Here is a 23,038-nt window from a genome sequence, read left to right on the forward strand (position 1 = left end):
CATGTATGAACATTTGTTGTTAATGTATTTTATGCTTTGTCTTGTTCATTGCCTTTTCCTCATTTTAGATCCCAAAGCAGCGTCTGAGACAGACACTGATATCTGTGCCGAGTGGGAGATAAAGACGGTCACCAGTGCTCTCAAGACCTACCTGAGGTGGGGACTTCTGCTCGTGAGCAGCAAGCCACTTAGCTAGCATGCTGTCAGGAAGAAAGCAGTTTTATTTGCAGCCTCCAGAGAGCTTCTGGGTGGGCGGCTAAGCTGTGGAAACAGCTTCTGTGTGGGAGCATTAGGTTCAGCCAGTCAGGCCCATCATAAATTGCCCAGGGTTGATGGGCTGTCACTGTGTAGCGGTGCCACAAGTGATTTAGAAAGCTCTTCTCTTAATGAGATGTGTTAAGATGATTAGCCTCAGACATGCCCTAAACTATGGCCTTCCCTGAATTACCACCAAGAAAGCAAGAACTCCTATGTCACTTCTTTAAACAGACTGGATCACACACCCAGCTTATTGCGACTGTTCTGTGTTTTACACAGAATATATATAGTGCTTATATTGGTTCTAAAAAAATGAGAAGGTGGATATAAAGAAAATTGCCATTGGGAGACTCCTGTTTGGTCTCTGCTGGTGTGGTTAACTGAATAAAAGGGGAGGGGAAGGAGAGAGAAAGAAAATATTACCTTGTATCATTATATACTATTATATACACTATCATTGCTCCCCTCTATCCCTCATTTGTACTATTGGCTCATTGCTTACATCTCAGTCATTCTCTGTGTCTCCCTCCCCTGCTTGCGCATACACACACATACATATACCTGAAACTTGCACTCAGTAGGAACACTACTAATTCTGTAGTTACACAGGAAGATGGGTTATAGTCTTAAACAGAAGAACTGGAATCATGGGTTGGGTAAGCCTCTATACTGACTCTATAAAGATATATGTGGTTCAGCAACAAAGGTGGCCACAGAAAAGGAGTTGGTAGCGCAGGCTTTATTTGGGGCATCGAGAGTAAGATGCAGTGCAAGGGGTGACTAAGAGGTGAGCTTGAGAAGCTTGATGAATGAAATTTGAGCCACAAATGATGAAGGGTGTTTGGTTATTATTTGAGGTCTCATTACAGATGGTTGTGAGCCACCATGTGGTTGCTGGGAATTGAACACAGGACCTTTGGAAGAACAGGCAGTGCTCTTAACCACGGAGCCATCTCTTCTGCCCTGATTATTACTTGAATTATTAGAAAAAGCTCATTAGTAGTTAATCATGTTCACACACAGTTGATCCAGTGCCCTGTATCCCTTAGGTACTTTGAAGTAATACTCCTCTTGGAAGCAAAAGACATACACAAAATTTTTATGGTATTTCAAGAAACACTGATTTCAACAGAACGCTTCTGGGGAAATGAGAGTCTAAGGCCAACTGACGCAGATATGTAGCTGGTTGCTTGTTTCTCAGACATGTCCTAATGCACTCTTGCTCATGGATGACTGCTGACTGAAAGGAGGCCTTTGGGTTTGTGCTGGAATTCAGCATCCGCTCCTGCCGCTGTGTGGCTGATGCACAGCTGTAGCTATCCTTTTCAAAAAGAGAGAGGGGAGGAGTGGCACCAACACCTATAACACTAGCATCTGGGAGGCAGAAGAAAGATAATGAGTTCTAATTCAGCCTAGGTGATATTACAATGTTGTAGGGGTCTGCTTTGTTCATTTCCCTGCCTCCCAGACTCTAGAAATAATCACACAGAAACCATATTATTTGCAATACTGTTTGGCCAATAGCTTAAGTGTATTTCTGGCTAACTCTTACATTTTAATTTAACCCATTTCCATTATTTTATAATTTACCATGAGGCTCGTGGACTACCAGCAAGGTTCCAACTGGCAGCTTGTGTCTTTCTCCTTTGGCCGCTATATGGCTTCTCTCTGAGTTCGCCTTCTTTCTCCCAGCATTCAGTTTAGTTTTCCCTGCCTAGTTCTTTTCTGCTAAGCCATTGGCCGAAAGCAGCTTCTTTATTCATTTGGCAATAAAAGCAACACATATACAGAACGACTTCCCACACCGTAACAAGATACTGGTAGTGGGGAAGAGGTGAAGGAAATGTTAAACTGAGAATTTCAGGTGAAATGCCACACGCTTTCAGTCAGTGTTGCTACATCAATCGCTGTTGTTTCTCCACGCCCAGCGTGATAGAGCTGGGCTGTGCTGTTTGCCAGTATTCAGGGTGCTGCTTACCAAGAGTGATCATCTTCCTGTGGAATTGACTTGTCCATGTCTCTGTATTTTTATTCTAGAATGCTTCCAGGACCACTCATGATGTACCAGTTTCAAAGAAGTTTCATCAAAGCGGCAAGTAAGCATTTTTTTTTTTTTTTTGGTTGAAGTTTCAAGGAGAAAAAGAATAGATTTTTCTATTTCGAGGAACATTCAGAATCCCAGAATAAATACTGTCTAGCCTGCCTCATTCTACATGCAAAATGTCTGCATACAAGCTTGAAATTCTGTATCAAAATAAAAATGAAATGGAGTCGAGGCTGCTAGGGGCTTCACTTAGGCTTTGACTTTCCAGTGGAAGAGGAAAACATCAGAGGGAATAGAAGGAGGGAGAGAGGAGACAGAAAAGCAGTTTTGCCTTTCTAGTTTTGATTATGGGAGTTGTAACTCCTTGGGGTTTTTTTCCATCCTTAAAGTAACATTATACATAATGAACCAGACATTGCACATTTCCTAAGTTGAGAGTTGGAAATATTTCCCTGAGTATGACACCATTGATGTAACGTCACCGTCCTTTTTCCACCATGTCTTCCATTTACAGTCTGATCATTCTTTGATTCTATCATTTGAGGCCCCTAGTTCATATTACTGGTATTAAAATACATAGGGATTAGGGTCAAGCTACCCTAAGTATACTGGAATCTGTCTACGTGGGGCAGTTAGATTCTCTATCAGATTTAAACCTGGCAGGACTGATCTTGGTATTATGATGCCCATAGCTTGTGCGTCTCCCTGGTTTCTTTTAGCCTTTAGGGTTTGTTTACCCTGGTAACACTACTGGCCTACTTTTGTAAGTACCTAATGTTCTGATAGCCTTATATACTTGAGCTTGTCCTCTTCACCAAGGAGGGGAAAGGCATGGGTGAGTGAAGATGGTGTTTATGTGAATTCTTCTTGGGAGAGATTCCAACCCCATAGCAGCCATTCTCTAATTAAACCTCACATCAGTTCTATAAATAGGTATGATGAGTGTTAGCAATCTATTTCCCAGAGAAACGAAGCCACTTCCCCAAGTTTAATCTAAAGGTGTCAGGCTGTGTTACAGGTTATGGAATGAAAGAAAGATCTAAGTATTTTACCTGTACTGCTTTCTTTCCACTAGGCTGGTGTGTGGCACATAACTTAGGCACAGGGGTGGTTTCTTTGATGCATCTGGATATGTTATTTTGAAATTTGAGACCTTTGTAATGTTCGCATAAGATCTGTTTACCACTTCACAAGTGCGTAACGTTCCTTCTTTCCTTGAAATGAAGTTGGCCCGCTAGGGAGCCAGCTGCTCCCGTGTTTGTTCCCTCCCTGGGTGTGCAGTTGACCAGCTCCATTTCATCACAGTCAGTGTTTGGATGAACTCTGGTACAGAAAGCACATCGAGAGGCCTGTCCGAGGAAACCATGCTGGTCCCAGGCACGCACACAAGGCAGACTTGTAAATCCTCGAGAACATCTTCCCTGTGTTAGGGCTGAGGCTTTCGTTTCCCTTGGTCTTGTCTTGCCACTCAGCCATGACTCCCATAAAACATTACCCCCTTACTTCCCTCCCAGAGCTGGAAAACCAAGAGACCCGAGTCTCTGAGATCCACAGCCTTGTTCACCGGCTCCCGGAGAAGAACCGGCAAATGCTGCAGCTGCTCATGAACCACCTGGCGAAGTAGGTTCCTCTCGTTGTGCTCCTTCCTCACCCCGGAGAGTTCTCACCTTCACAGTGAGGTCATTCATAGTGAGGTCATTCACAGTGATGTCATTGTGGCTCTCTCTCCTGCTGTTGCATCAGGTAGACTGGAAGCTCAGGAAAGAAGCATGTCCTGTGGTAACTGCAGAGAACACAGTTAGCGCCAGGTGGCCTTTGCCATGGAGCCTTCAGAGGGCTGCAGTGTAGGCTGCAGGGGATTTTGCTCTTGTGGTGAGCAAGGGTGGTCCAGAGTAGATCAACCATTATGTCAAGTCCCCATGGAGTTTGGGGCTCTAGCTGTTCTTTTGATGACTAAGGAAGAACATGTTGTGTGGTCACAGAATCTGGGTTTGAAGCAGGTAGTGGTGATGATGGATGAATGCGTAGTGTTTGCTTAACCCATGAAGCCGCAAACTCACTGAACTGATGTGTTTCCAATCTGCCCTGTAGTTTTTTGTTCATGCCTTTACACATGTCCTCCAGGTAAGCTGATACTCATCTGTAGGAGACTGTTACGGTTAGTGGTTAGTTTTCATACACCTGTCAAACACTTGATGTTACCTTTCTTGGTGGCGGCATGTATGTCTACCATAAAGGTTTAAAAGGCTCTTATAAAGAACTGAGGATGTTCTGAGTGCTGGTGAGAAACAAGTGGACAGAGCCAAGGAATTTTCCATTATTGATCCTTTTTTTTCTTTTTGGGATGCCCTATCAGAACTGCATATTCAGAAATAATTAGGAAGCATAGTTGAAAATGTATGAGTTTGCAGGGAGAATGCCCCCAGAATGTCAGAAGAACCCTGATGGCATTTGTGTAAAGAAGTGGGAGCCTGGCTTCAGAAAACAGCTCCTGATGCTCTGAGATGGATGTGCTGCTCGTCCGTACATCCCACAGTCAGGCAGTGACTACCTAGAAAGCTGGTTTCTGTCGTTACAAACAGAGCTTTGCACCTCCCAGGCAGACACTGAGATGGGAGGCTGCGGGTGGACACTCGGCTGAGTATATATAGGGTGCTTGTGAGTGGGTGACGGCTCCTGCATCTTCAGGCGACTGTGTGGCTGGCTGGGAGCAGCTGGAAGAGAGGAGGGTTGGAAACTAGCCAAAAGCAGTGTGATTTGAATGAGCTTAATTAGGTCAAGAGTTAATGATGACCCATCAGAACCCATACTGAAATTTTCCCCAATTGTAATTGGCCCTGAGGATTGCTAAGACTATTTAAAGAAGAAAAACAATTAAAATAATAAAAACAGTCCATCCTCTTTCCAACTTAAGATGTCTACAACTAGATAGAATATACAAGTGCTAGTGGTCTTGACTTCTTGCCTTTTAACCGATTTATACCCAAGTTTTTGTTTGTTTATTTTTGTTGTTTGTTTGTTTTCTGGGGTTGTTTATTTCATTGCATGTCTGGAGCCTTTTGTGCTATTTGATGACAGTTTCAGGAGTTTCTTTTGAGCTAAGGAGGTCTCAGATACTACCTGAACAGTGCTCTGGCTTACCCTGCTCTCCTTATTTTAGAGCCCAGCCGTGAGGGGAACTGAGCTCGTGGCATGAGCTTTGTTTAATTCCAGTGTTCTCAGGCTCAGACTTAGCCTAGGACTGGCCTCAACTATTGTTCCTGGCCACTTGCTTAATGGTCAACTTCCTTCCTAAGTTTTGGTTTCATGGCTGACTGCTAGAAAAGCCAGTCTTTTCTTTTCTTCTTACCTACTGTTTGCCTGCATAGCTCAGCCTCTGGCTGAAAGTTAGACATTATATATTGTGTAGTTTTTTTTAAATATTGTATAAAGTTTTATATTTCTATAAAATTTATAGAAATTATAGATTAAATCTCAAGAAAAATGCATTGGGGGGGCTGGGGTGGAGTTTAGAAGGAAAAGATAAAACCCTTGACCTCTAAAGCAAAATTATTACTGAGATGTATCCAAGTCACAGAAAAGTTGGGTTTGTTCCAGACCGCAGAGGGAACATCAAAATTACAGGCAACAGAGCGCATGTTTGTGTTGATCCAGTTTAAATCTACTATGGTAATTAGATGTTTTCTATTTGTGTCTTGGGATCTAGTATGCAGTCTGGAGTCACTTGCCTGCAAGTGTGACTGGAACCACCCAGAGTGCTTATTCACACTGGCATCTCTGGGCCATACTGTGCCTCTACTGGCAGCTGCTGCATTTCTGAGTTGTTTCCCCGAGAGTTAATGCACACATAGACCTTTGAGAGCCACTGACCTGCAGGAGGGGCCATATATAAACTTTTTGTTGTTGCTGCTGGTTTTTTGTTGTTGTTTTGTTGGTTTTTTTGTTTGTTTGTTTATTTGTTTTCAAGATAGGGTTTCTCTGTGTAGCTTTGGAGCCTGTGCTGGAGCTCACTTTGTAGACCATTCTGGCCTTGAACTCATAGAGAGCCGCCTGCCTCTGCCTCCCAAGTGCTGGGATTAAATGGAATTAAAGGTGTGCACCATCACTGCCCAGCTATATATAAACATTTTTGAGGAGAGGGAGATAGTATTAAAGAGGAATAGGAGTTGGAAATGTGAAGCTTATTAAAGATGGAGGAAGAAAATTAACACATCAAATACAAATGATATTATTGTCATTATTAAATTGGTCTTTTTAAAATCTTGTTTTGATTTCTCCAGATTTTGCATTAAATTGAGCTCTAAGCACATGCATTTACTTTAAAGTAAAACACAATGCATTTTCATTCTAAGAAGATCAAGCCCAGGTAGCTTTGGATCTCTGCGGTTCTGCCTCTTTAAGCCTCAGTTTTCTGGTGTGTGTGTGTGTGTGTGTGTGTGTATTTCTGTGGCTTCACCAGGTAGGCCTAGGGGGCAGGGATAGCTTATAACAGAAACAAGAAAGAAAACTGGTCTTATAATTGTGGAATAGAAGCGTAATGGATGAGTAATAAGGGCCAACTTCATGGTGGTTTCCTGATGTTTACACATTCGATGACTCCAAGTGTGTTGCACGCCCCACACGTATCTTCCACAGTGGCTCATCCTTAACTTTATTACATCGTCTGTGCTCTGTAGGAGGATTTCAAAGCACTCTCTATGCATCAAGGGTCACTATTAAAAATAACCTTTTACAGCTGGTTTCCCCCAAAACACTATGAAGTGCATCTTACTCTCTTTTCTTGATGCAATTACCCCTATGTTGGTAGGTACACAAAGACAGACCTCCTCTTGCTTCTCATGGGTATATTGCTTAGGGTGCTTTGGGGCTTCAATAAAGATAAAACCTAATTCAAAATGGCTTAGCAAGGAACCTGTTATGTCATCATAAAATGTCAATCCTGAGAGCTGGTTAATTTGTGACTTCTGAAGGACCCTGGTTATTTCCTGTTCAGCCAGCCTCCTCTCAGGGTCATAATATGTTACATTGTGTCCCTGCACATCAGTGCTTGTCAGGAATGGAAGAAACCTTGTCTCTTCTTGAGCCTCTTCAGGAGTCATGATGATGCTTCCCAAGATGTTCTCTTGGATTTACCATCACAGTTTTTGGGTTTTTATTTGTGTGTGTGTGTGTGTGCATGTGCGTGTGCGTGTGCGTGTGTGTGTGTGTATTGGTACAAAGCAATTATCAGCAGGAAAAGGGAATCATCATGATAGGTTATCACAGAGACCTGAGCTGCTGTGGGAGGCGCAGTCACTAGAATGAAAGCAGAGCTTATAGGTAGCTTGGAGCCTTCCGTAGGATGTGTAGTGCCCGTTCCAAGTAGCCCTAGCAGAGCATCATTCAGCAGATGTTAAGTTTGCTAGTTATATTTCAGTGCTGTGCTGACTCAGCCAGGGCATACGGGACCAAATGGCCAATTTCTGCAGTTTGGGCTTGTATACACCGAATTATGAGATTTGGGGGTAAAGAAGTAATAAAGAAGGCTGATTCTGTGCTTATGCCCTCCCATTCCTGGCTATTTTCATTACTCCATTTGATGTGTACTTTGACCATCTGCATATTGTGACTTTAAAAAGGCTAACAGTGTAACGGTTATGGGATCGAGAGAGAATAATGGGGGGGGATGTTTGGCTTAGAAGTAAGAAAGACTTCCTTTTTGACAGAAGTCTTAAGGATCTGGTGGCTTACATTTTTTTATTCTCAATCCTATGACTAAAGCCTAAGTACTTTGAAGAAGTACTTTTTTTTAAGAAGAAAATGTATTTCTTTGAGGATCTAGGAACAGTGGGTTGAGTTCATGCAGACATGCTCGTGGATACAAGACAAGGTAGGCCTTGGCTCCCAAAAGGGTAGGACCTAATGGTTAAATACCATTCCATGGAATTCTTAAGGGATCAGAATAAAAGGAGGCGGGCACTAATGAACAACACTGGTATATATGGCACACATAACTCTGCTGTGCTTTCTCCATCCCAGGCTTCAAAGACAAAATTCAAAATGAAGTTTAATTAAAAGCATGAGAAATGGTAAAACTCTTTTTTTTTTTGCCACCAAATCAAATAGCAATGAGAATTCGTAATCACATTAGCTGCAGTTAATGTCTCTGATACAATCGCTGTTCTCTCTAGTAGTCATCAGACTCCTTACTGCTGCCAGCATGGAACTGTGTAGCTGCCCGGCCACTGGTGGTTGTGGCTTGCTCTCCCATGGAGCCGTATTATGGCTGCTGGTCCCTCGTTGTCCTCACACTTGTCGTCCTCCACTGCCTGACTCGTTTTGACTGAACCGCTCTCTATTTCTTGAATCCGTGTACTTCTTTCTATTTCTAGCACTAACTCCCCAAGCTGTCAGTCTTTCCCAGGCTGCTAATAAAGCCTTCTCCCTGGTTGCAATGGCTGAGTCGCTTCCAGTCCACAGACTGTAGGCCTTGCAGCTAGAGAACGTGGAGCGCAGCATGTTTCTGTTTGCTCTGTTTTAAAAAAAAAAAAAAAAAAAAAAAAACAAAAAACAAAAGCAAAAATAATGAAAACTTTAGAAGCAGCGGGTGGTGGTGGCGCACACCTTTAGTCCCAGCACTTGGGAGCAGAGACAGGTGGAGCTCTGTGAGTTAGAGAACAGCCTGGTCTACAGAGCTAATTCCAGGTACCAGGACTGTTACACAGAGAAACCCAGTCTCAAAACAAAACAAAACAAACAAACAAACAAAAAAAAACAAAAAGCAAAACAAAACAAACCCAAAACTTCATAAGCAGTTTTTCCATTGCCTTGATGATGAAACCCTCCACAGTCTTCAGCCCCTTTGAACTTCGCAGCTCTGTCTCTTGTAATCACCCTGTGTCTCTATTATGGAATGCGTTGTCGGCAGACACTGAGAGATACTGGTGGAGCTGAAACATGACTAGTCTCGTGGTCATTTCTCAGACATCTCTCCTGGTCCATCTTTCCCCTTTTTCAGTCATTTTCTTCTCTCTGGAGTGGCTGCTCCATAGCCTCTGCCTGCCCAAACTCCCTTCTCCTAGCTTCAGCACAGATCACATGCTTCAGCCTACACAATTCCTTCCTGCTTCAAGCACCACTCACTTTCCTAAGCTCTCGTTATCTTCTCTCTCTCCCTTTTCATGTATACCGCTTTCTGCCCAGGGCACAGTTTGCTGAACGTCTCTCTTATTTCTCTTAGATCAGAGGCTTCCCGGGGTAGCCAGTTTGTCTCCCTTGCTATTCTTTCTTACCTAGAGTTTGCAAACCGGCCTCTGGCTAGAGCAACCCACATATGTTCTTTTTGGTGGTACTGCCGCACATTGCTGGTTTAAAAATCTAAACAGGTTTCAGACACTTTTATAGGAGGTAATTTTACTAGAAAAATTCCAGTGTCTGTGTTAGCAATTGGCTAGAGCTGAGGAGAAGCCACACTGTCTGCCAGAGTGTGCCTCTCCTGTTTTCTATAGCCCCCCAGAGTCCCATTGTCTCTGTGCTTGGTCCAGTTCTTTTCCCTCCTCCCTGCCTGATCATAGTGCACGTGTTTGGGTTTACTACCATTTTACTAATCTCCAAAGATAGAATTTGGTGACCAGGGAAACAAACAAGCAGAAGTGGGCTAGGAGAACTGTTGACCTGACTGCCTCTTACATTTTTTCCTCTTGAATGACCAGCTATTTATGATAGGTCGGAGGCCTCTGCAAGAACCGGGAGATACTGCTTCCAGTGGTTTCCATGCTCATAAGGCAGGGAGAAGTTGTTCTGCTCCTTTCTTTTGTCTTAAGACTAATGATTCTCAAAAGACCCTCTCCAGGACTTTTTGGCAGAGGCTAAGGAAACCCTATTTGAAAGGACATGGCAGAGAGGACAGCCACCTATTTTAAAGCAAAGAGACAGCTTACCAGTTTACACTAGTGGCAATGCAGAAGTAATCAGAGATCAGCCCTACTTTCAGCTTAAGAATTTCGTGGTCTGTGGCCTTCAGGGTTAGGTAAAAGAAAGACACAAATTAAGTCTATTAGTCTATTTTTTTCTTTACCTTTTTTTTTTTTTTGATCTTAAAAGGCAAATCTACAAATTTGCCATATTCACCTTTCTCACCCCATGGAACACCCATCCCCCAATGGGGAATGCTTGGCTTGAAGCTACTGGTTCTCTGCAAGGCCTGTTGATTTGGGCCTTTTGTTGATTTTTAGTTGTTCGACCCCCGTTTGGATTTTTCAGTGACTTTCCTGTTTTATAATTTATCCTTTTCGAACTCAAAGCGTCAGTCTTGACCTTGCCTCTCACATTTTAGAAAGGGACCCTCTCTTTTTCTCCTTAGCTTCTGCCACTGTTTTCTGCATGTGGTATTATAAGATTAATTCTGTAAGGTGGTATTGTTGCTACAAGAGTATCAGCAGTCCGCTGCCTTAGTTCCTTCTTTGCCAGGTCTAGCAAAGCCTGGAGTTCTGCATTGACTCTGGGAACTGGTGATTAAATGTCTTTTGGGAAACTGAAGCCTTTCTGACTGAGCACCACATACTTTTTGCATTGCATGCTGAGTATTTTCTGAGTTTTCTTTGCTGTTTAGCTAAGTTCTCTTACCCAGGCTGGTCTCAAGTTCCCTATGTCCCTAGGAATGACCTTGAACTCTTTTGGCAGGAGTGGTCAGGGCAAGTTGAGCCAGTGTCTTATGGAATCTAGGCTGACCTCAAGTTTTCTGTGTGGCCAAGGATACCCTTGAACTCCAAGTCCTACTTTTTCTACCTCCTGAGTGCTAACATTATTGGTGTGTGTCACTATACTGGGTTTACATGTTACTGCTGATCAGAACCAGGGCTCTGTGCATGCTAGGCAAGCATGCTACAAACTGAGCTACATCCCGCCACAGAAGATACTCTTTTTACACTGGCTGGTTTTCACCAATTCTTCAAGTAGTTGTGATTCATACATGGTATGGAAGGCCGGCTTGTAGGAATTTGCAGTTTATATGTAGGCACTGAGAGCACAGTGATTAAGGGAGAACTTACAGGAGCCAGACTGCCTGATTTGGATCTAGTCTTTCCTGTAGCCTTGCAGGAATCAGTTGCTCCCCACAACTTCTCATGTACGAATGAATATATGATGGTGCTAGGGATGGAAACTAGGGCTTCATACATGCTAAGCAAGTGGTTTACCACTAAGATATACCCCAACTCCACATGGTATTTCATTGTATCATAAACATTTAAATTAGTAATCAGCTTCTCTTGCATCTCTGACACATATTGCAGCCAGCCTGCAATGCATTGATGAATTCCGTATGGCCTCCAAATAATGTTGTGTAACTGAAGCCTGATAGCTTATAACTTCCTGATCATTTCCCCAGACCTTTATAACTTCTAACAACCAACACAGAGAAGCACAAGCTATGATGATGTAGGCATACACATAGCACTGGAACCAGGTTCATGCATTTCAGTAGGAAAGCCTGGTGCCAATGGGAGGTAGTACATGGTGTGTGTGTGTGTGTGTGTGTGTGTGTGTGTGTGTGTGTGTGTGTAAGGGGAATGATTCCCAAGATGCAGTTACTGTATAAACTCATTTAAAATAGGTTCAAGAACTTGGGCAGATGTTGGTGGTAGAACCTGTGTGGTAATACTACTGTCTCTGCTTCATTCTGTATAAGAACTGTCATGATAAAAATAAAATGGCACTGTTTCCTGAGGGTCACAGCAGCAGAAACGCTGCAGGTCCCTGAGTGGCAGCAGTGGGTAGCAGGCACAAGACTATGGTGGGCCACAGCAGGGAGCCGCATGTGGGTGAGGGACCAAGATGGACAGGCACGCCATGCAGAGTGAGGTTGGACAATTATTTAGTGGGTTATGGAAGGAAAGGGAAGAGGGAGCAAGAAGGAGGACGAGGAAAGAGAGAGAGAGAGAGAGAGAGAGAGAGAGAGAGAGAGAGAGAGAGAGAGAGAGAGAGAGAGAGAGAGAGAGAGAGAAGGAGAGGAAGTGGGGGAGAGGAGAGGAGCCATGGCAGCAGCTACCTCTTTGGGAGAGAGATGGAAAGGGAAGGGGCTCAGACTGGAAGCAGTTCAGCTTGCCTTAGTGGACAGGGGAGGGAGTAGGCGGAGCTTGTCTCTTAATGGGACAGGATAGACTATTATATTCCCATATATATATATATATATATATATATATATATATATATGTAATAAAAAGGTGGGAGGTTAAGCACAACATATTAAAGGAATTGGGGCGATGAATTCTTAAGACTGCTTCCTGTTTATTTGTGGGTGTTTTTTTTTGGAGGGGGGTGGCTTGAGAAAGCTGGGTATTGGTCACATCCCGGGGTAGCTAGTCTCTTTGCTCCTGTCTGCTCCTGTATGGAAATGTCTGGTGTCTCTTATACCTGTTTAAGGTACTGGCAGAACAGAGGACAAAGAGTTTCTTCTTAATGGGAAAAGCAAGGCGAGATGAAAATAGTGTCTGCTGTCCTAGAGTTGTTAGAATTAAATCAAATGAACTTGAAGCTCCTAGAGGAATGTAGAGCATGTGAAGCATCTTCTGCAGATGCCAGCTCCTGCAGCCTGAGAAGTGAGGAGATGAGGGGACAGTTACTGGATCCACTAAACCCAAACCGGTTACTATTGTTAAGTGGATGGAGCTTTCTTCATAGCTGTGTAGTTGGCAAGCAAAGCCTTTTGGGCTAGATGCTGAACACAGCACACAAGGTCCTTCCTGCTCGAAAGATTTCTGTGTGCATCTGTACTTTAAAAAAAAAAAAACTTTTCTTTTTTTCTCTTGGTTCTTTGTGTGCCCAGAGGGCTGAGCATCTCACCGTCCCTAAGCAAAAGATGAGCTAGCCCAGGGCCAGCTGGGAGAAAGAGCTGTTATATCTGGTTTCAGGTCTCACCCTACAGCAAACCTCACACTTCTCTGTGAAGACTCAGGACCTCCATGATTCATTGCCAGGGAGCCAAGCACCTGCTCATTGGAGCAAGCCTAGCAGAACTGATTTCCGTGGAAGGGTGGCTCTTGTTCCCCCTTCCCCTCCCGACTCTCCTGCTTCTTGGTGTCACAAGGCTGATTTCGTCTCAGAAGCAGCTGTGTTTACTTCAGCTTAATAATTCTTAATTTCCTGAAGGGGGACACATTATATCACGACATCTCATCTTAGTCTGCATGATATGGAAACTTCCACCCATCTCTGTGATATTTGAAATGGTGCTGACTTTCCTTCTGTTCTCTCAGATACATTCCTGTATTAAACAGGGTAGTCTTCTGTGAAGTGCATGCTCTTTGCTGCCCCGATTATCACCGAGTGCGGTCTTACTTATGTGTCTTGAATGTCCACACAAGGAAGACTGCATCCACATGGCTTCATTTTCCCTTAGGAGACACTCTGTCCTTTTCACAGTTTAACTTACACAAGGTTGGAAGAATGGGTAAGACATTGTGAACCACCCTGCCAGTCCTCTGCTTTGTTGCTTTGTACAGGGACATTTTTCTTTGAGCAGCTCAACATTCTGATCTCATTTACCATTCTGTAATATAAATATAAGTCTGTTTTTTTTTTTTGTTTTGTTTTGTTTTTAACCCCATCCTATTCAGTGGCCAGGAAAGTAACCCAGAATGTTTTGTCTTGCTGGTGTACTGCAAGGTCTTCCTGTACATTTGAAGGCGAACATGATTAGGTTCAACTTTGTTAAAAATCCAGCCTTCAGTGAGAAAATAGAACATCCCAGGCTTTAAAGTAGGGATGGCATGTTGATTTGTTTAGTTGTAAGCAACAAAAGCTAGCTTGGAGTAATTTAAACTATGTGTAAAAAAGGAAGTTTATCGGGAGGTTTCTGAGGCAGTAACGTACTTGAAAGCAGAGCCAATCAGGTGTTGCAAAGCTGACTTGAGGTTCCTCCTGCTATCCTGCATCCCTCCTTGCATTTTCCTCAGCTGCTGTCTCTTCTCTTCTAGACGGTTATCCCAGATTTTACTTCTTATTTGACAGAAAACGTAGATTCACTCAGAACTTCCTCAGACTTATGCCACCAAATCACCACCTACGTGTGTGTTTGTGCCAGCCATCCTGTGTTCCCACCTAAAGGCAGTCTGTCACGCTCATCCTGTGGCTATAGAGCCCATCACTTGGGACCTCATTCATTCATTTAGCCCTCCCATTTCCTCCTCCTACCCTCTAGTCTTTCATGTTAACACATACGCACGTGATTTTCTCAGCTCCTTAAAAGCTAAGCAAACGACTGAAAAGAACCCCCCAAGCCATGCCCTCTTAGATAGCATCCCATTTCCCTACATTCTTAGAGCTTCTTGAATAGTCTGTGCTCGCTATTCACGAGTACCGTCTTCCTGTTGGTTTTTCTTGAACCCAGTTTCTAACAGGCTTTCTACCCACTGCTGTAGGAAATGCCTTATAAAGTGTTGCCCGTGACTTCATGTTGCTGAGTCAGCTTTAGACTTCCATTCTTTCTTACTCTTCCTGCCTTGAAAGAATTTTTTTCCAGAAGCTTCTAGGACACTACACTCTCCTGCTTCCCCTAACTTCTGTTTCTCCATTTTTGCTTGCTGTGTCCAGGATGTAGCCCTTCAGTCCTTAGGGATGCATCCCCGTACTTGTGCCTCCTTCTCTAAGATACCTTCCTCATTTGGTCAGAGAATTGCATGCTTCTGTCCCAGCATTCCCCACCTACTTCCATTTCTTAACCACCCCCCAGCATGTGCTGCCATCAAATAAACTTTATATGTCACTTAATTTGGTTGTTTGCTGTTGTCATCTTCTCCTGAACAATGAGCTCTGTGAGTTGACAGTGCCCACCTGACCATCATTGCTCTATTCCTGGCACCTAGACAATGCTTTGTCTGTAAAAGTGGGTGTTTGGTGATTATTCATTGAATGAATAAATGAAAGACTAAATATGTATTCAGGGAAAGTATCAGATGTTACCTGTTGGAGAACTGACTTTGCAAAGTCTCAGCTCCAACCACTTCTGTTTTCTTGTGGTTTTACTACAAGTCAGCATTTCTAGCACAGAGTTTCCATAGCCGTTCTCAGGTAATACTGCAGTAGGGTATTCAGCTGGCATATGTTATGAACAAAGTCACCCAATTGGAAATCACCCCCCCACACACACACATACAAAATGATACTGTACTTGCCATCTTCAAATGATGCTTGGTAAGTAAAAAGTGTCGGTTATTCAGGAGCTCAGTGTTGACTGAAATTCTATTCTTTGCCATAAAGAATCCCTACTTTACATTAGAAACTTAAGGGCCTGGCACAAATGCTACCTGTTTGAGGCATCTGAGCAACTGGAGCGTGCATCATTATGTGAAGATAACACCATCATAATAAAAAATACAACACAACATTTTTTTATTCTAATACCTTGGCATATGTCCTAGTTCCTCAGAGTGATTGATTCTGATTTGACATTAGCTGGCATTTCACAAGGGTCTAGCCTCCCTTCTCTCCTTATCTTTGGGCACACCCTGGACCAAGAGCATTTGATATTTAATAGAATGAAAATTCTGGCTTGGTTCACTAGTCCCTCAAAACTGGACACACTTAATTGTCACTAGGAAGATTGGGGCCTTCTGTGTCTTCCCATCTAGCTGCCTGGTCTGGTTCTCTCATCCTCTGAATTACCATTTTGCTACTTTAAGACATACACTTCCATTCTAAAGAGAGCTGTCATACAAACAACTTTGCATACCATCCATTTACGAGCTTCTTTCCCCAAATTATTCCTGATTTACAGTGTCATTGTCTCTCTCCAGTCCTCACCAGAGAACAGTGGCAAAAACGTAGCTACCTCTGTGTGACGTCAGTTTGTGGGGTTTCTTGATATGAATGATACATCAGAAATGGCTTTTTCTCGTGATTAAGTCTGCTCTGATTGGGCAGAAATTGAAGGTGAGTCCTATGCAGATGGGTGGCACCATCTTGCCCCGCAGGTGCTCCCTGCAGGTGGCAATGCAATACAAAACTAAATTCCTAACTTGACAATAAAGCTGCTTTTTAAAAAGAAAGCTAAAATTTCCAAGTAGATTTTGCTTTTAATAAAGTGTGGTTTCTGTTATATACTCTGTGTTGTTAAATGGCTGCTTCCTGTTTGTGTCTTCTCTGGGACTTGCCAGCCCACTGACCGCCATGTTCTTCAGTGTTACTGATGCCTAAGATACTCTCTGATGAAGGAGACATGGCCGGGGCTACACTGACAGGAACACTTGGCCTTCTGATTCACTTCTGTGTGTATTAGTCTATTGTAGCATTTTCTGAGGACAGGGCAAGTTGCTAAGTGTTTATTTCTATTGGGTGACAATAGGGAATAATTTGGCCTGACTGAGTTTCTCTTCCTTTTCTTTGTAAACTTGTTTAATGCCCAGTTTTGAGCTAGTTTACCAACCTTTTAAGTTTCTTCAGCAATAGATTTAGAAGGATTCTTTTTTTAATAACTGAAAAAATGTACTTACATATAGCACACACACACACACACACACACACACACACACACACACACACACTGTACACTGAAAATAGTGTACAAAGTAGCCATGGCATTCTAACTTGGGCTTTCTACTCTTGGCTTCTTTATTTCGGAATTTTTATATAATAACCATGTGTGCTATTTAAACAGTTATAATTATTTTAATGAGAGGAGCAGGCTCTGCCTCTGAGCCCCTTTTAACTTAAGAGGTATCTATAACTTCATGTAGTGGGACTGGGTGGAACAGGGACGGGGACAGGACAGTCAGTCTCTGGTTATTCTCAAACAGAATCCCTTCTGTCTACCTCATCCCCTGGCCTTTGTCTGCACTTCTGCTCGCTGGCACCTCTGCCAGGGAGAGGGCTGAGGTTAGAAGCCCTAGAAATGGCAAGACCTTGTCATTTAGGAAGTTTTGCATTCTGTTTGCCTGCTTGATTTATCTAAATTAAGATTGCCATGACTGTTAACAATGGCAGTTTATTTTTTCTAACTTCTTTAGACATCAATTAAATAAGAGCTTTGTATAATTAGTTTTAAATTAGAGTAAAATAACAATGAAACCACACTCCTATGAGGCCAACTTGCTTTTCATCTATCCTAGGCTCCTCTTTCTTCTCAGCCTGTCCTGATTTATTAGCTCCGTGCTTTTCCCCCATCTACTTCTGTCAGATCTGCTAGGGTAGAATTAGAACCCCCTGCTGCTGAAGAATAGTTTTCTTCATTTACTACAATTTAAGAAACTAAAGGAAAACAATGTTTTCTGACACACGAGAATTTACTGGAATTCAAATTTTAATGTTTATCAAGTTTTACCAGAACCCAGTCTCACTCATTTGCTTCCATATTGTCAGTAACATCCGTTAGGCTACAATGATAGGTTAGAATGTTCAATAGAAGGCGTTATAGCCTGCAAAGACAGAACTGTTGCCCAGCCAACCCTGTAGAAGAAAACCTGTAGTGTATGTTCTTATTTCATTAGATGCCTTGTTTCTAAAACCTATTCAGAAGGGCTGACGTCTTTATCGGCTCTTTGTTTGACTGGTTGACTAACTTCTGCCAGACACACTATGCTACACAGGTCCTCAACGATTAGCATGGGACCTCTCTATTAGAGAACAAGAACTCAGCTCAGAGAGGAACCAGGGTCTGTTCAAAGATAAACTGTACCACAGGGCTGGATGCCAGGGCCTAGGTGAGACATACATGGTGTAAGAGCTCAGGTAGGGAGCCCAACTCCACTTGAGAAGGCAAGAAGCAAAGACCACACAGTGGAAAAGGAGGAGTGGAGGCTAAAGCTGTGTTTATCCTGATGGTTACTTTTAATTGTAACATTGTAATTGTTCTAATTATTACCTAGAATAAGGGTTGTCATTTTAGCAAGCATTCCTTTAACATTTCAAATGTGCATACGTGCATAACAACTATTATTCTGTTAGAGGGTCAACATTTTACAAAGCTATATAAATAAGCGTATTATGTACTGATTAGAATTCATGATCATCAAAATATGAAGTTTTTTTAAGAGTCCTTATTGGTTATCTACTTATTGGAAAGGGACAGTAGGCTTTTACGTTATTAACAACTCGAATTTATTTTGAGGGCTATAAAATTATATCTTCGTTTATTTAATATTGGCTGTACTACTAGAGGTGTGTGTGTGTGTGTGTGTGTGTGTGTGTGTGTAGAAAGTAGATCTCTAGGCCCATAAACAATCTCCTAGCTACAGTGTGACGAGGAGGGCCAGAGGGATTTTTATTTTTAAGGAGCTTCCAGTCATTTCTATTTTCAGTGAGGTCTGGATGCTGCTAATAAGGATCACAGTGACCAAAGATACACTTTGAATCTTGATATTGGCTTTACCTTCTAAGTGTTTTCTCTTTCCTGTAATCGCCTGTCTGCCCATGAAATACTCAGAGGTTTTTAAGGTTTCTCAACACAATGCAAAGGAATTCTCCTTGTTTCTCAACTTTCCCCCTCTTCTATCTAGCCATCACCCTAAATCATTGACCGATCCATTGCGAGGAATACACTGGCGGTATTAAGAAATGCATAAGCCCTGCAAACCTTTGCAGTTCTGTTTTTAGGCATCTCACCAAATTGTACATGTGCGAGAGGGAGTGTGCAGTGTTATTCACTGCAGTCTTGCTCAGAGCATTCAGGAAGGAAACAGCGCCAAGTGCCTGTTAATGTGGAAAGGGATAAATAATGCTGGCCTAATTACAAGGCATTTGAAAGAATGAATAGCATTTATCCTAAAAAGATAAAATTTGGTGAAAAACACAAACTAAAAGGTCAGGACACTCTGATACCATTTTTGAAAATTACATACACTCACACATGCACTTACACTCACACCAGACATCTCTAATCAGGCACACACAAATCATTTTTAAAATATCAAACTATAATTCAAAAGAATCCACACTGATTATATTAGTTATTTTTATATTGCTGTGATAAAACACATAGCCAAGGCAACTTATAGAAGAAAGAGTTTATTTGGTCTTACTTTCCCAAGGGAGGGGGCTAAGAGTCCAGCATGGCAATAGATGGCAAGCACAGCAGCAGGAACAACCGAGAGCTCACATCTTGATCCACAAGCAGGAAGGAGAGAGAGTGGACTGGGCATGGCCAAGTCATTCAATCCTCAAGGCCTGCCTCCAATGACAGACTTCCTCCAATAAAACTGTACCACATGACGCTTCCCAAACAGCACCACCAACTGTAGATGAAGCATTTCATTCAATGTGGGGGACATCTCATTCAAACTATTACACTGATAACCATGTTAATATTTTCCCTGGAAGTCAGAGGAATGGATGTGGGGTGGGGACACAAGAGGACTCAGTGTTGGCACAGGGAGTTTAACAAATATAAATGTAACTGTCATATAAATATATAATCATGTATATATGGATATATACATGAAAATTTTGAGCAAATATGTGTTTGTATGTGTGTGTTCCAAATTTTTTCTGTCCACCTTTAGTGTTTTTTTAAGTACATGAAGTTTAAGAGAATGTATAATTAACATTCAACCTGTAAGATGGTTAACCAGGTTATAGGGGTTGGGGTAGAAGTTGGTAGAATGTATTTCACATCAATAATCAGAATAGCCTAGCTTAAAGCTTAGAATATCAATGGGAATAAAGAACCACAGAACTAAGGCATTAAAGGGGTGAATCTCTTTGTAGGATTCATGGGACTGATGTTAAGCCACCAGATAGATGACACAGAAGCACCATGGCCTCTTGCCACCCCATCCTAACTAGGGCTCTGGCAAGTCCTTTTTATCCCAGAGTGTCAAGTCTGGGAAGCCTTTGTATTAGCTTGCCCGTGTTCCAACAACTTCAAACACAAGCATTAAAGAGCTCACTGTTCCTGGATGTACAGATCACCCTCCCTCTTTGGTGCCACCATTTTTGTCCAGCATCATTGTAGAAGTCTTGTGAGAGGATGAGTCTAATCTTTCTGAGTGGTATGAGGGATTTCATAAAGTGAAGTATATGGTCAAAGAGAAATCTTATCCCAGCACCAAGGAGGCAGAAGAAGAGGGATTCTGAGTTCCAGGACAACTTGAATTATAGAACAAGACCTCATCTCAGACAAACAAAGCAAGAAAACAGAATAGAGACGTCTCTTTCTGATTCTGGATGTGCACAGCTGTCTAGATCACCTAGTGGAGTGGTGGGGCAGGCCTGAGATGGAGGGGAGGCTCCTGCTGTCATTGTCTAGACTCCTGTTCTCTTGGGTAGTCTTAGTCTTTTCCCACTCGGCACTGGTTTCCAGTGAGATCTTTAAGCCTGACAGCTTCTCACCTCGGTTACCTGCCCTTGAAGGCTGGCACACCTTCACACGCTTCCTGCTTTACCTACACTGCTGTGTACCACGAGTCTGTGCTTCCCAAGTCACTGGGAAAGTACAAGAAGAAAAACTAACAGCATCGCTAATGAAGAGAGAAAGGGAAGTGTCAGCCAAAGTCAAGTTTGTGCCTTACCCAGCTTATAATATTATAGTAACTCAATAAAGAGGACGCATAGGCCTGGGCGTAGTTCAGTGGTGTAGTGTGTGCCTACTATTCTCTCAAGGCCTTGTGTTCTATCACTGCAGTGGGAAAAAGGGTAGTTTAGCTGTAGGTAAAGTCAGACTGGACACAGAGATGTTCCCAGAGCTGAACCTTGGGGGAAGCAAAGGATATGCCTGAGTCTAGATGCAAGGAGGCAGTAATCCCGGCACAACCACAAGGTAGGGGTTCCCTCGAATTCTTCACCTTGGGGCTGTTCATGCTTCAGCCTAGCCCATGCCCTGGTGGAGTTGAAATTCCCAGGCTCAGCGTTGTGTCAGTGTTTGTTTCGGACCTCTTCCCAGCTGTCACCGTGATGAAGACTAGTAGAGTCTGGGTCATCTGGCATCTCTTTACCTTGCCTTTTCAGTCACTGGAAAAGGGGTTTCAGTTAGAGGCTTGTGGTTTGAAAACTCTCAGGAATATCTCTGTTGCCGTTTAGTGTGCATAATTGAAATTTGTCCCCTCCATTAAGATCAGTAGTTCAAGGCTGGCTCTGTGTAGCACTGTGGCAAAATAAGAACAGGTGGCTTCAATTTGCTTGCGAACCAAGACAGTGTCTGTGGATACTTTCTTCCTGCTCCTCTCTGAGGTGCATGCTTCACTGATGTTGAATTGGCAAAGCAGGTACTTATGAAGGAGCCTCTCAATGTGCATGGTATTTTTGTCTCAAAGAATCAATATTATAGTCATGCTCGTGACCTCCTGTTCATTATTTATAAATACAGAGCTTGAAGGTAAGTTTTAGCTGAATCAAGCCAGAATAATACTGAATAGGATGCAGGGAATATCAATTTCTATATCTATATCTATACCTGTCTATTTATGTTTATAGATATATGTTTATATAGAATAGATATAGATATATAGCTTTCTATAGGTTTCCTATACATATACACATATATGTATACGTAAAGATATAAAATGACCAACATATAATAGGTATAAAAGATAAAGAGTCCTGGATCTATGTCATGATATTTTCAAGAAAATTATGGAAGAAAATTCTTATCTAAAAGAAGAAATACTTATCAAGGTGTAAGAGGCATAACTTATACTAAGAGGCTTTCAAAATACCAAATAGACAGGACCAGAAAAGAAACTCCTATGTCATATAATAGTCATAAGACTGAATGTACAGAAAAAAATGAATATTGATAGTAACAAGAAAGATCAAGTCCTACACAAAGTCAGGCCCATCAGATTTTATTAAAGAAACATTGCTGGATTTAAAATTAGGTGGGCATAAACACAGTGATCACTAGATGGCTTCAGTAACCCATTCCACCAATAGACAGGTCATGTGGGAAAAAAACCTATTATGATAAAGCCCACCCAACAGAAGAGATACATGATTTCCACACCAAGAAACACCACCAATGTATGTTCTCACACCAGAGGCCTAGATCCCATTGTAAATACCCAAACATGAGTAACCAAAACAATACATTTCCACCAAAAAAATCATACCCCAGAGTAATATACCTCAAGAAAATGACTGTGAATTTAAAATAGTAATTATAAACATTATCAAAGAACTCAGAGAGGATATGGATAAATGAGAATGAAGATATTGAAAATTCAAACAGCTGAGTTAAATAATACAAACATTTCATTAATTGAAAGTAGATTTTAATAAAGAGAAAAATCTCTGAAGAAAGGCCAAAACTGAAATTCAAACAAATTCAGAGAAAAACATCACTGAGAGACATGATCAAGGAGAAAGAAAAAAATATCAAGTCTTAAAGATAAGGGAAAGGAATTGGATTACTTGGTCAAAGAAAACGTCAAGTCCCTAGAACACAAAACAATTAAAACAACCCAAGAACAGACCATGTGGGAGCTCTTGGTTGAAGCTGTTTCCTGTTACTCTAATTAGTCAGGTGCCTGACAACTGTTACGGGGCTTAGGGTTCAGTCTTTGGACAATTTGGTGTTGATGTTCAAATGGAGTCTCAGAAGTAGTCCTCTGTCTACTCTAGTGAAGTTTCTAAGCCCATGATCAGACCTTCTGTAGAGCTAGAAGGTTCACATAGCCGATCTTCAGAAGTCTTGGGGGAGGCACTCAGAAATTTTCCTCAGGCAAAGGGCACTGAATGAGTTGGCGATGTGGGTCTAGGATCCCTATTGAAGATGAGTGGCAGAAGGTGGTTGGGTTGGAAGGCAGACATGTGGGGGTGGTTTCTAGTCTT

The 23,038-nt window shown here is 42.3% G+C and overlaps 1 protein-coding gene across 4 annotated transcripts in view; it reads left to right on the forward strand.

Moving 5' to 3' along the window:
- Positions 1-23,038, forward strand: part of Arhgap26 (Rho GTPase activating protein 26) — a 394,170-nt gene that overhangs the window by 248,642 nt on the left and 122,490 nt on the right. For all 4 annotated transcript variants that reach the window (XM_038329860.2, XM_038329861.2, XM_038329863.2 and 1 more), the window contains exons 15-17: positions 69-156; positions 2,296-2,354; positions 3,817-3,922. In XM_038329860.2, coding sequence (XP_038185788.1) covers positions 69-156; positions 2,296-2,354; positions 3,817-3,922 — 253 coding nt within the window. The remainder of the gene's footprint in view (positions 1-68; positions 157-2,295; positions 2,355-3,816; positions 3,923-23,038) is intronic.

This window comes from Arvicola amphibius, chromosome 5 (assembly GCF_903992535.2).
Source record: "Arvicola amphibius chromosome 5, mArvAmp1.2, whole genome shotgun sequence".
NCBI classification, from domain to species: domain Eukaryota; kingdom Metazoa; phylum Chordata; class Mammalia; order Rodentia; family Cricetidae; genus Arvicola; species Arvicola amphibius.